Source organism: Panulirus ornatus, chromosome 43, assembly GCF_036320965.1.
Source record: "Panulirus ornatus isolate Po-2019 chromosome 43, ASM3632096v1, whole genome shotgun sequence".
NCBI lineage: Eukaryota > Metazoa > Arthropoda > Malacostraca > Decapoda > Palinuridae > Panulirus > Panulirus ornatus.
The window spans coordinates 32,642,114-32,656,857 of NC_092266.1; the positions used below are offsets into that span (position 1 = coordinate 32,642,114).

Sequence of the window (14,744 nt, forward strand, 5' to 3'; positions counted from 1 at the left end):
GGAAGGTTTCCAGCCCCCCACTCCTTCCGTTTAGTCGCTTCTACGACACGAAGGAATAAGTGGGAGTTTTCTTTCTCCCCATCTCTCATGCCATATACTTAACTATAATCATAGAATGATTTACAGTTTCCAATATGTTTAGTACACCGTTCCATGCCAGATACTGTGGATACAACAATGGTGTTGGGTTCACAGTGTTCCATGCAGTTACTGTGGATACAACATAGTGTTGGTTCACAATGTTCCATGCAGTTACTGTGGATACAACATAGTGTTGGTTCACAGTGTTCCATGCAGTTACTGTGGATACAACATAATTTTGGTTGACAGTGTTCCATGCAGTTACTGTGGATACAACATAGTGATGGTTCACACTGTTCCATGCAGTTACTGTGGATACAACATAGTGATGGTTCACACTGTTCCATGCAGTTACTGTGGATACAACATAGTGATGGTTCACACTGTTCCATGCAGTTACTGTGGATACAACATAGTGATGGTTCACACTGTTCCATGCAGTTACTGTGGATACAACATAGTGATGGTTCACAGTGTTCCATGCAGTTACTGTGGATACAACATAGTGTTGGTTCACAGTGTTCCATGCAGTTACTGTGGATACAACATAGTGATGGTTCACACTGTTCCATGCAGTTACTGTGGATACAACATAGTGATGGTTCACACTGTTCCATGCAGTTACTGTGGATACAACATAGTGATGGTTCACACTGTTCCATGCAGTTACTGTGGATACAACATAGTGATGGTTCACACTGTTCCATGCAGTTACTGTGGATACAACATAGTGTTGGTTCACAGTGTTCCATGCAGTTACTGTGGATACAACATAGTGTTGGTTCACAGTGTTCCATGCAGTTACTGTGGATACAACATAGTGTTGGTTCACAGTGTTCCATGCAGTTACTGTGGATACAACATCAGCAGAAGTATCTAAGCTCATTCAGTGATGCAGTGCGCTACAATGAGTATGTTGCATGATGCAGTGTGGCGTGCGCGGTGCAGTACGGTGACACCTCAGCTCGTGTCCCGAGGGCGGGAGTACGACCAATGATATCATGAGTGACTCTGTCATCTCCCAAGATATCTCCCGACCCAAGAAATTACTAACGATTCACAAAAGCTATACAGTGACTTTCAAAAATCTACAAATGACACAACAGAACACTATATCCTCACTGTATGGCAAAGTCTCTCAACTTCCCAAGCAAATTAGTAATCTGTTGGTTCGATGAATGTCTTGGGAGGGGGCAATGTTACGCAGCAATACTGCCTCATATTCTGTACAAATCATATCTGTGTTGGATCATATTTTGTCAGCAAATTCAAACGTCTCTTTCTAGTTTGTTACAGGTTTCTACTTCCGTGTTTTGAAATTTGATTTGTTTCGTTTTGTTACCAGTTGGGCAATTATAGTCCTGGAGGCAGTGTTAAGCAGTGGTAGCCAACTGCACACTCGGATCCTCAGTGACGTTTGGTTCCCCTGGGTAGCCACTGTCACATCACAGTCACATCTTGCTCTGTAGGAACCCTTGTACGATGTGATGAGGCTGGGAGGGCCCGTGTACCATGTGATGAGGCTGGGAGGGCCCGTGTACAATGTGATGAGGCTGGGAGGGCCCGTGTACAATGTGATGAGGCTGGGAGGGCCCGTGTACAATGTGATGAGGCTGGGAGGGCCCGTGTACAATGTGATGAGGCTGGGAGGGCCCGTGTACAATGTGATGAGGCTGGGAGGGCCCGTGTACAATGTAATGAGGCTGGGAGGGCCCGTGTACAATGTGATGAGGCTGGGAGGGCCCGTGTACAATGTGATGAGGCTGGGAGGGCCCGTGTACAATGTAATGGGGCTGGGAGGGCCCGTGTACAATGTGATGAGGCTGGGAGGGCCCGTGTACAATGTAATGAGGCTGGGAGGGCCCGTGTACAATGTGATGAGGCTGGGAGGGCCCGTGTACAATGTAATGAGGCTGGGAGGGCCCGTGTACAATGTGATGAGGCTGGGAGGGCCCGTGTACAATGTGATGAGGCTGGGAGGGCCCGTGTACAATGTAATGAGGCTGGGAGGGCCCGTGTACAATGTGATGAGGCTGGGAGGGCCCGTGTACAATGTAATGAGGCTGGGAGGGCCCGTGTACAATGTGATGAGGCTGGGAGGGGCCGTGTACAATGTAATGAGGCTGAGAGGGCCCGTGTACAATGTGATGAGGCTGAGAGGGCCCGTGTACAATGTAATGAGGCTGAGAGGGCCCGTGTACAATGTAATGAGGCTGGGAGGGCCCGTGTACAATGTGATGAGGCTGGGAGGGCCCGTGTACAATGTAATGAGGCTGGGAGGGCCCGTGTACAATGTAATGAGGCTGAGAGGGCCCGTGTACAATGTAATGAGGCTGGGAGGGCCCGTGTACAATGTGATGAGGCTGGGAGGGCCCGTGTACAATGTAATGAGGCTGAGAGGGCCCGTGTACAATGTAATGAGGCTGAGAGGGCCCGTGTACAATGTAATGAGGCTTAGAGGGCCCGTGTACAATGTAATGAGGCTGGGAGGGCCCGTGTACAATGTGATGAGGCTGGGAGGGCCCGTGTACAATGTAATGAGGCTGGGAGGGCCCGTGCACGAAGTGATGAAGTTGGGAGAACCCGTGTGATGAGGCTGGAGCGGCCGTCCGTGTGTACAGTGCAGATGCTGGAAAGTACGGCTGGGGCACAATAAGGTGGGCGGCTGGGGCACAATAAGGTGGGCGGCTGGGGTACAATAAGGTGGGCGGCTGGGGCACAATAAGGTGGGCGGCTGGGGCACAATAAGGTGGGCGGCTGAGGCACAATAAGGTGGGCGGCTGGGGCACAATAAGGTGGGCGGCTGAGGCACAATAAGGTGGGCGGCTGGGGCACAAGCAAGAGCACGCGAGCTGTGAAGGTCGTGGTCGTGTGACAGGACGATGGGAGTGAGGGGCTGAGTATTATCTCCAGTGAACACTGAGTGAGTGGCGAATTACCACCTACTGCCGTGGGAGGCCAGGCACCTGACCACTCACCGGGCATGACAGTGCTAACCTCATCCTACACGAGCGGTGGGTTTTGGGCATCTTGACACGTGGTGGGTGACATCCACACAGGAATCATGTTATGCCATTTTCTTTTGATATTTCTGTTGACCAGAGGAATCGTCACGTTGGTGGTGGTGCAGAGGACTTCTGGCTACCTCCTCCTGACCGCCGACGGATGAAATCTAGAGTGGAAGAGTACAGGGAGTCCCAGGTTCCTCCAAGGCGCGCAGGGACTTCCGGGACCCTGTGATACATGCGGGGAGTTCCAGGTCCTTGTCAAGCGTGCAGGGAGTCCCAGGTCCCTGTGAGGCGTACAGGGAGTCCCAGGTCCCTGGAGGCTAGTCAGGTGGTGCCACACTCCCTGAGAGGCTGGTCAGCTGGTGGGAATATCAAGGGATCTCGCCGGCATACATGTAACAAGCACACACTGTTTACGGTAATATGGTGCATCTGCACGACTCAGAGGGTAACATAGACGTGATATTGAACGACTTAGAGGGTAACATAAACGTGATATTGTACGACTCAGAGGGTAGCATAAACATGATATTTAAGCAAAGTTATAATGTACGATAATAAGAATAATGAAGCAAATATTTGAATGCTATATGAGGAATGCTGTTGAGGACTGAAGGGTGGACAACCCTGCTGTTGCCCAGCTGGTCCCCCTCGTTCATATCTTACGTAAGAAAGTGGAAGGTGTGGATGGTAAGGGGTTACACAGTGGCCTGGGTGATCATCAGGCCTTCCCAAGTGATGTTCCTCACTCGTACACTTGACACATGTTTCCTAACCTAAGCTACAATAAGTTACATTAGACCTAACTTACTTGTTCCGCAAACACTCTTCGACATATCTTTTATTTTTCTTTTGTTTTTTCGACTTCCTCCTTTTCATTTCAGGCCTGGTTTTCGGTGACGATTTCTGTCTATCATCAATCTGAAAAAGAGAAAGATTGTATGTGCGTTAACCAATCTCCTCACAAGTGCTTGTTCATTTGTTAATGTTATTCTTGACGAATAGTTAACAACTGACCTCCGAGAGAGATGAAGGTAGAAAGTGTTTTTAAACGACTTAGAATTATTAATTTTCTTACCTCCCGAAACACAGATATGGCGAAAATCTTGACTAAAGTGAAGACATTGAAAACACTTTTTTTTTGGGCGAGAGTCAAATGGGATAACTCACTGCACTGTGTTGCAACCTGAGCCATACGGAGCATCATGGGGCCTTTGACCTACCCCTTGCTGCTCCCTCCTCCCTCTCTCACACTGCACCTTACATCACCACCCTCATAATCCTTCTCGTTTTGCTATCCCAGAAGATATGACCGAGCCATCTCAGGTCTTCTAGTAAACCCTCAGGACTGGTGGATGGTTATAAGTGCGCGTGTCCTGAACCACGTAGGAGACGACATTATTAACTTCTGGTGGAGACACCAACGTCAGCCTCTGTAGGAGACGTGGAAACACCATTGTCAACCTCTGTAGGAGACATGGAGACACACTGTCAGCCTCTGTACGAGACACACTTATCTAAACCATCTTGTTCCGACTGTCATGAAACACTGACTTCTGCTGCAGCCGAGATGCTTTAAAAGGAATCATAAGTTCTGTTGCATATACGTTACGTGTCTCCTGTGTCAACACTACTACAGGAGAGTGAGTACTGGAGCTTCTGCTGAACCAACTGAGCCTCACGGTTCTCCTGGGGTTCTGTGCAAGCAACAATTGATAGGAAGACTGAAAATCCTTGCATACGTTTACTCCAGATACAAACCTGCTTTTGCTTTGAAGAATGCTGTCTAAATGTCGTATTTAGCTAATCAGTTCTTAAGGGTCAGGTCAAAGGCTAGGGTATTATACCCAAGGGTTGTATCGTCTTGCTTAATTAGGGGGTCAACAATATGTTAACATATGTAATCATTCATCGGTCTGTCACTCCTAGGTAAAGAACCTTATTGTGTTTCATATCGAGTGTAGCAGCAACACACATATCAGAAACTACAAATAATACCTGTCTGAGTATAGTCATTACGATATGCATTGTGTAGTTAAGACTGAATATGACTAATAAAGTTGCCTTGTGATTCCACTAAGAATGACTATTCTTAAGAAAACAATTTGTGTTGTAAGTCTTACATCACCTCTATCTTTAAACATTCACATGTATTTCCTTGTCACTCTGGAATTATTATGTAAATGAAATGTTAACTAGTTAGAGATAAGGTCAGCCCTATATATTGTACAGGCCAACCGCTGGCCTCATTTCCTCTAGTTGTATAACCTCTGTAGCATAAGTGAATGGACGACGAAGCTAAAAGTTATATAATCATATAGTTTTTCTCTTCTAAAACTGTCCAGCTACAATAATTATTAACCATTATCGGACAGTCTTTACAGTCGACTTTGTACAAATTGTAAGGCGCAATAATGAATAGTAAGGTAAGAAGTGATTAATTGAAAATACAATCGGCATCTCCCGTGAAAATCCGTTATTCCCCAAACTCCCGACCCCCGGGGACTATCGCGGGTTTAAAAGAAGAGTGGGTCGGCGGCCTGAAGCAGTGCGCGTCAGTCAACCAGAGAGATGAGGTTCGTCATATTGTTGACGGTGGCTTTGGCCACCGTAGCTTCCGCTACCAACTTCCACAGGTGAGATTCTCTGTTTGACCTATACGGCAGGACAGCGTACCACTGTACTTTATGAGGCGAATCTCCTCTATGAACAAAAGAGAAACAATAGATTGCGTTGCCTTCTCTGCTTCCTCCTGGGCTTCCTATCTGTAAACGTGAACTTATGTTTTCGGTGTCATCTGTCCCTTGACCTCTCATCGAAGTCACCTCATCTATCACGTACATCTCTAACTATGGTTGGTCGAGCTTCATGAGTGCCAGGGACATTGAGGCCGTCACTATGAAGTTCGAGCGACTAACTCAGCTCTAACAGGAATATAATACGTAATACTGCTCCCAAAGGAATGTAATACATTGCACTAAGTTCCCACAGGAAAATAATGCATTATACTAAGCTCCCACGGGAATATAATCTTAACTTACAAGTTACAGATGGACAGGTCCTCACTTGTTATGTATGTCAGCGAAGAGCCAGACCTTATAACAAGGGGACTTTTAGCTGGATCTCATTACATATTCATTTAGGGATAAATTAAGATTAAGGGAGACTCGCCAGCTCTTACACTGTCTGTAGAATCAAGTTGAAAGTGAAATAGTGCGAATGTTACGGTAAATAACTTTACCCTTAATGATCAAGAGAGCAACAGGCCAGCCATCACTATTCATGCTCACAGTTTTAAGTCTTGTTGATGACCAGGTACAAGGTGGTCAGCGTGCGGCCCAGGTCTCAAGGCGAGGCAACACTCGTGCGGTCCATCGTCAAAGAAATGGCCCTGGACCAGTGGACGGACCCCAGGGACTGGAGGGCGCCTATCGACGTCATGGTTCCACCTCAGCAGACCTACTTCTTCCTGAACGGCCTCCGTCGACGACACATCCCCGCCACCATCATGATCAACGACGTGCAGAAGTGAGTCCATCAGTAGTAACCTCTTACACGCCCACCAAACTCTCATTAACACTTTACAATTGTCTTTATAAATACTGATCATCATTAGTAGTGGTGACTATGACTCGTGTCCGCGAGACTCAGCTGTTGACGGCTTTTGACAGAGTGATCGACGGGCAAGCCGTCCAGCGCAGCGTAGAAAAGGTCCTCCCTCGTAAGTTCGACCACACCAGCTACCACACACTCGAACAAGTTAGTTCCAACTGCGATAAGTTTTAACAAAATAAAAAAGGCAAACAAATAATCATTATGAAGAAATGCAAAATCAGTTTTCATAGTTTTTTGACGAGTTCTGGCCCAATTCTTTACCATGGAGTAAATTCTAAAAAGAAAAAAAATCACGTAGAAAGCAAAGGATGTAAACATACAGTAAGTTGGCTATGCTGACGAGTTGCAGAGTGATCTTACTCTCGTATCTACACAACCAACAGATACTTGCTTTACAGCTGAGTTGCTAATGGTAAGTAGCAATGGACCTGCTCTCTCACACCGTCCTCCGTCGTCTCCACAGATCTATTCCATCCTGGACGGGGTAGAGTCCGACTTCTCCGAGATGGTGTCCACATACACGGCCGCCACCACGTATGAGGGAAGGGCCATCCGCGTCGCTAAGGTAATCCCACACACCACCAATCTTTCTGCGTTAATTACGTACACATGCTCTCACATAGACAGCCACTGGATGAGGAAGTTTCGACATCTTGATGATGCTCTTGTGGGAGCAGAAGTTGACAGTCATATAAACTCTTCTGATCAAAATAATGATATAATCTCCACACAAAACATTCCTCTTGTTTGCACGTGTTGGACCAGGTCTCTTCTGGAGGCGACGGCACGAGACCCGTGATCTGGATCGACTGTGGGATCCACGCTCGTGAGTGGATCGCCCCGGCCACCTGCCAGTGGATCCTGGACCAGCTGACCTCTGGCTACGGCAGCAACAGTGAGGTCACCGCCCTCCTGGACGCCTACGACTTCCACATCATGCCCTCCGTCAACCCCGATGGCTACAACTTCACCTGGACGAACGTACGTAAGACTTTCTTGTGGAGCCTTTGAGGGACGAGGTACTCGCTCTAGTGTAGTGACTGCTGATGAACCAGCCTTGTCAAACTTGCAGGAGCTCACGTGATCTTAGTAGTAAGGACGAACCAATAAGTACGTGAGGGTTATCCCACCTTGTAAGGATATGTCAACCGTTTCAATCTTATGTAAAGATTTCCTCTCTGGATGGCGAGGTAATAATCAGTTCTATCATGGAGTTCCGTCTAAATATGTTAGGTAAAACTGTCCACAATCCAATATGACTTCGTCATGATATCAATGTTGATTTACAGCAACTTTGTGTTCAATATATGGTAACGCTTATAAAGTAATGGTATGGATTCAATTACAGTTGCGTCCAATATACATGAGTGTTATTAACAATCGAAGTAAATGCTTGTCCTTACATAGCCCGGATATTATACATGAACATTTTAGAAACAAATTAGAAATTGCATAAAAAATCCAGATTCTCTATGTGCAATATTTTGAAATGTGTTGAATTTTTCTGATTTCGTTCCTTTCTGCCATTAACTGCGACTCGTAATGATACTTAAGACGGTATCAAAGTTTCCGAAAATGTTTCATGTCATCTTAACACTCACAGACTCAAGCACTCTATACTGCAGACTTGTGTCCACCGTTGGATAGGCATGATGTGTGTGCAACAGTAGCCTGTCTGGTGTTAGGATTTAACCTAAAGCCAGGAACCGGGCACCCATCATCACTGTTCTTATGGCTCCCTGTTTCTTCTGCACAAAAGCTATTCTTCCAGCGAAAGTCAGTAAAACTTGGAACATTCCTCTTTCCAGAATCGTTTATGGCGCAAGAACCGCGTCCCCTCAGACGATATTTTCAACTGCCACGGCGTCGACCCCAACCGCAACTTTGACTCTGACTTCGGCGGCCCCGGGACCTCTAATTCTCCTTGCTCTGATATCTATCATGGTAAGCTCATCTCATGATAAACATGTTCATACCGTAAAGTTAATCAAAAGTCAGCTATGGTCCAGGTGAACTGGATGTCTGATAATGGTCTCGAAAGTTTGGGATGAATGTTATCGACAAGTTTTATGAAGTTAAAAACTAAGAAAAATGAAACACCACAAGTTACACAGTATATGCATCTTTTGACTGTTATACATATATATATATATATATATATATATATATATATATATATATATATATATATATATATATATATATATATTCACGCTAACAAATGTTAAAAGGTAGTATCGAATCTTTGGTGTGTGTACAGGCGTGTCAGCCTTCTCGGAGAAGGAGAGTCAAGCTGTGCGTGATTCTATCAACGCCCTGGGCGGCCGCGTCAAGATGTACTTCACCATCCACTCCTACTCCCAGCTTTGGATGACCCCCTACGGCTACACCTCCAGCCTCCCCGCCAACTATGATGAGCAGGTGAGGGCCGCCCGTCTGCTGGGCTCAGGCTGTAATAGTATCCCGCAGCAACATCATCATATATCTATATTCAGATACTTGTGTGACAATATGGTAGACCCTTTATGTGTATAAGTTGAATATACTTAAAGAAGGTACAACAGCGATACTAACGACCTGACTTATGTCAGTACCGCGTGGCAGAAGCGGGCGTAGCAGCCCTCAGCGCGGTCCACGGCACAAGCTACGAGTACGGCAACATCGCCGACGTCATCTGTGAGTCCTCATTGTTTACCTGACTTCTTTACAAGATTCTCTTGGAGCCATCTTCCTCCTCACGCCCACCCCTACCACTCACTCCACAATGATATCAAAATCTACTCTGGCCACAATCACGAAGAGTTGGCAGACAATGTAAGGCAGGGCCGAGGCGCCACAAACACGCAGTACAAATGTAAACGCAAAATCTCGACACAAACAAAGATTTCAGTTCAATAGTCGCCTTAACTTCACTTTAACTTTCAGCTGTTTCGCTGCCCAGCAAACCCAAACACATGGCTGCAACTCTCTGACAGATTACTAAACCACAAGGACGAATCAATACTTTGTATAATCACAATAATTTTTGATATTTGGGTAAGACTTCAGTTCCGTAAAGGCAGACTTAGTTGTTTGAGTATTGCCTGGTTTCTAAGATACATTAGATGTTACAATAATACCAAGCGTTTTACTGTGTTGGGTGGTGATATGATAGTGATATTATAGAGCAATCAAAGAGATGGGGAAAGTTGCTAGGGGAAAGGTTTTCATAGAGATAAATGAGAAATAGGGTTTTTGAGGTTTTAAAATTAACTATGTCTGCCCCACTGGGAAATCTTGGCCAAATCCAAGTTTATATAAGAAACTGTGATGAGACAGATCGAGCAAATGAAGATGAAGTGGACGTGAAAGGAAGTGAGTGTACTTGATGTCCATCTGTGCATTTGCATATTTGTTGAAGATAGGGAAATGGTCGATAAAAAGCGAGACCGTAGGTCACAAGACAGAACTCTGGAGAACACTGATGTGGGAAGTAGGAGTACCACAACTTGTGGTTGCCTGAGCCAGATCGGCCAGGGAGGAATCCTAGATATAGGTAAGCAGATCAAGGCAGGAAAACCAAGAGTGGATCTTGTAGGCGAAATCCCGATGCCACACCCCGCCAGAAGCTTTCGATATTCCCCAAAAGCCTCTCACATAAGATGACCGGACGTTAGTAAGAGGGAAGAGGATATCAATGGTGTCACCTTGCTTGTCCCAGGATATATCATGTCCCATGATGTATCAGTGTCCACCAAATCTTCATGTCACAAAATGAAGTAGTACCCAAAAAACGATAACTATACCAATAACAATAAAACACAACCCACAACCACTGGAAGGTTGTATTTGAAAATATATACACATATTACCGACCTAGTCAGATGCTCCTCAGCCAAATAAATGTACGTGTTACTTATGAATATTGTCCAAGTAATTCAAAACCTATAAATACACTTCCTAAACTTGTCTTATAACGACAATGCACCAAAATATCACGTTAACCGAAAATGTAAAAATAATAACCATTCAAATCCTAAAAATACACCTCTTTAACTCCAAAAATTTTCTATATCATAACTGTGTGTCTTCAAGCTTTATTATACACCTTGTCTGATAGAAAAAAAAAAGTCAATAAGAATCTTAGAATATATAGGAATAACTTACTACATGAATACCTTACACTTGCAGCCCAGTCAGTGTCCAGTATTTGAGTAATTTATTGATTAATAATATGCTACATTTAAAAAAGACATATTTATAACGTCAAATCTAGCAAAAGTATAAAACAGGTTTTGAAAGCAATAGTTTTCAAATTTTGCACAAGCAGTTAAACTGCTGATTCCTCTGTAACTTAACCACATACCATCATGTAGCCTCACCTAACTCTACTCCCCTCGTGTGGCAGACCCAGCGGCAGGGGGCAGCAGCGACTGGATGTATGACGCAGCGGGCATTCAGTACTCATTCGCCTTGGAGCTGCGTGACACTGGGTACTGGGGCTTCCTTCTCCCACCTGACCAGATCGTTCCTGTGGGCGAGGAGACCTGGGCTGGCATCATGGCTGCCATCAACGCCGTCTGAACCCTAACTAATAGCCATCATGTCTGTTTAGAGTAGACCTTGTACGACAGCTAACTGTCTGGCTATAGCCTATCAACACCATCGACCTAAATCTTGAGTGTTACGGGCAATTACTGTTAATCATGACATGAAATTCTATATCAAGTAATGAATACAAGATCTTGAATGGTATTTGTTTAATTCACAGTCATATTTACATCTACATCTGAATTACTTTATGTTCTACCACAGACAGGAATAGTACATGACCCACACGACACGCTGCAGTCATTTTAACTTAGATTTCAATTGCTTTATATATAAACAATTCTTCATAATGCATACATCCCACTTCATAATACAGCCATCTTACTTAATGATAAATATATACCAGTTGGCATGACATGCGTTTGACTTGGAAATGTAAACATCCTATTTCTAATGTCTTTATCATTTTGTTTCTGCGTTGAAGACTCTAGACTTGCATGATACGTCTCACAAGCGAGTCCTTAAATGAAACATTGATAAAGGCTGAAGAGGGACGGACATAAGGAGAGATTAGGAAAGATAAACAATCTAAGAATTTTGGATTTAACTGATTTCGTGGTATATGTAAAGCAGCAGAACCAGATAGTAACTGAACGCTTTCTGGCATGAAAGAAATATAAAAAAAAAATTGTCCACATGATATATATATATATACATATATATATATATATATATATATATATATATATATATATATATATAGATATATATATATATTATTTTTTTTTTTTTGCTTTGTCGCTGTCTTCCGCGTTTGCGAGGTAGCGCAAGGAAACAGACGAAAGAAATGGCCCAACCCACCCCCATACACATGCATATACATACGTCCACACACGCAACTATACATACCTACACAGCTTTCCATGGTTTACCCCAGACGCTTCACATGCCTTGATTCAATCCACTGACAGCACGTCAACCCCGGTATACCACATCGCTCCAATTCACTCTATTCCTTGCCCTCCTTTCACCCTCCTGCATGTTCAGGCCCCGATCACACAAAATCTTTTTCACTCCATCTTTCCACCTCCAATTTGGTCTCCCTCTTCTCCTCGTTCCCTCCACCTCCGACACATATATCCTCTTGGTCAATCTTTCCTCACTCATTCTCTCCATGTGCCCAAACCATTTCAAAACACCCTCTTCTGCTCTCTCAACCACGCTCTTTTTATTTCCACACATCTCTCTTACCCTTACGTTACTTACTCGATCAAACCACCTCACACCACACATTGTCCTCAAACATCTCATTTCCAGCACATCCATCCTCCTGCGCACAACTCTATCCATAGCCCACGCCTCGCAACCATACAACATTGCTGGAACCACTATTCCTTCAAACATACCCATTTTTGCTTTCCGAGATAATGTTCTCGACTTCCACACATTCTTCAAGGCTCCCAGAATTTTCGCCCCCTCCCCCACCCTATGATCCACTTCCGCTTCCATGGTTCCATCCGCTGCCAGATCCACTCCCAGATATCTAAAACACTTCACTTCCTCCAGTTTTTCTCCATTCAAACTCACCTCCCAATTTACTTGACCCTCAACCCTACTGCACCTAATAACCTTGCTCTTATTCACATTTACTCTTAACTTTCTTCTTTCACACACTTTACCAAACTCAGTCACCAGCTTCTGCAGTTTCTCACGTGAATCAGCCACCAGCGCTGTATCATCAGCGAACAACAACTGACTCACTTCCCAAGCTCTCTCATCCACAACAGACTTCATACTTGCCCCTCTTTCCAAAACTCTTGCATTCACCTCCCTAACAACCCCATCCATAAACAAATTAAACAACCATGGAGACATCATACACCCCTGCCGCAAACCTACATTCACTGAGAACCAATCACTTTCCTCTCTTCCTACACGTACACATGCCTTACATCCTCGATAAAAACTTTTCACTGCTTCTAACAACTTGCCTCCCATACCATATATTCTTAATACCTTCCACAGAGCATCTCTATCAACTCTATCATATGCCTTCTCCAGATCCATAAATGCTACATACAAATCCATTTGCTTTTCTAAGTATTTCTCACATACATTCTTCAAAGCAAAGACCTGATCCACACATCCTCTACCACTTCTGAAACCACACTGCTCTTCCCCAATCTGATGCTCTGTACATGCCTTCACCCTCTCAATCAATATCCTCCCATATAATTTACCAGGAATACTCAACAAACTTATACCTCTGTAATTTGAGCACTCACTCTTATCCCCTTTGTCTTTGTACAATGGCACTATGCACGCATTCCGCCAATCCTCAGGCACCTCACCATGAGTCATACATACATTAAATAACCTTACCAACCAGTCAACAATACAGTCACCCCCTTTTTTTAATAAATTCCACTGCAATACCATCCAAATCTGCTGCCTTGCCGGCTTTCATCTTCCGCAAAGCTTTTACTACCTCTTCTCTGTCTACTAAATCATTTTCCCTAACCCTCTCACTTTGCACACCACCTCGACCAAAACACCCTATATCTGCCACTCTATCATCAAACACATTCAACAAACCTTCAAAATACTCACTCCATCTCCTTCTCACACCACCACTACTTGTTATCACCTCCCCATTTGCGCCCTTCACTGAAGTTCCCATTTGCTCCCTTGTCTTACGCACTTTACCTCCTTCCAGAACATCTTATATATATATATATATATATATATATATATATATATATATATATATATATATATATATATATATATATTATATATATATATGGTGGAGAATATAATCGTTTCAGAGATCTTGATCCAAAGAAGTATATAATTCCCTGCTATTTTGTGAAGGTGTAGGTGCTCCTGGGGTAAAGGAAAAAAACAAGTCATGGGCCTGCGCGTCGCAGTTTACAAAGCTTCGTCCATCAAATACCTAACCCATCGGCCTTGGCCCGGCTCGGGCGTATTATACAGGTGCAAAACTCCTAAAGACTACTAACAAGTAAATCTCAATGTTTATGTAAATCACAGCTCGATTTTTCCTGTTCATAGTCGAGGCTATCAGTACAGACATCCGGGTGACTTGCCGACCCCACCCAGAGGTAGGTGGGGTTCAGGCCACAGCTGGAAGACAAGTGAGGTAATGAACAATTTCCTCAGCAGGATATGGAGGATTACGCGGTTCTCGTCCCCGTGACGTCATAGTGGAGGAGGGACTCCAAGGGTGGGGGAATTCCTGTAGGAAGAAGAGGGACTCCAAGGTTGTTGGAGGACTTCCAGAGAATCAACATCGACCCTTCCCTGGTTCCCTCGTCACTTGTACCATCAACATCTTCCCTATCTCCCTGCACATGTGAGGCATTGGTACGTATGATCAAGGTGAGCCATGTGGTCAGGTCAAGCAAAGGGCAGCATGAGAGAACGCATGCCTCCCGGACACATGCATACGTGCTTCTCTCTCCAGACACTCTCCCATTTTCTGTGGCT

The 14,744-nt window shown here is 44.5% G+C and overlaps 1 protein-coding gene and 1 long non-coding RNA gene across 2 annotated transcripts in view; one reads left to right on the top strand and one right to left on the bottom strand.

Moving 5' to 3' along the window:
- Window positions 1-3,623: 3,623 nt before the first annotated feature.
- LOC139762536 (uncharacterized) overlaps window positions 3,624-14,744 on the bottom strand; it is an 84,468-nt gene continuing 73,347 nt past the window's right edge. Inside the window, exon 3 of the long non-coding RNA XR_011715735.1 lies at window positions 3,624-4,010. This is a non-coding gene — a long non-coding RNA (uncharacterized lncRNA). The remainder of the gene's footprint in view (window positions 4,011-14,744) is intronic.
- LOC139762534 (carboxypeptidase B-like) lies at window positions 5,569-11,434 on the top strand. The gene is made up of 9 exons (XM_071687532.1): window positions 5,569-5,725; window positions 6,405-6,617; window positions 6,761-6,848; window positions 7,168-7,269; window positions 7,470-7,685; window positions 8,513-8,648; window positions 8,965-9,125; window positions 9,296-9,380; window positions 11,092-11,434. Exons 1-9 carry the CDS (start codon window positions 5,661-5,663, stop codon window positions 11,265-11,267), a joined length of 1,242 nt encoding a protein of 413 aa, XP_071543633.1. The 5' UTR covers window positions 5,569-5,660; the 3' UTR covers window positions 11,268-11,434.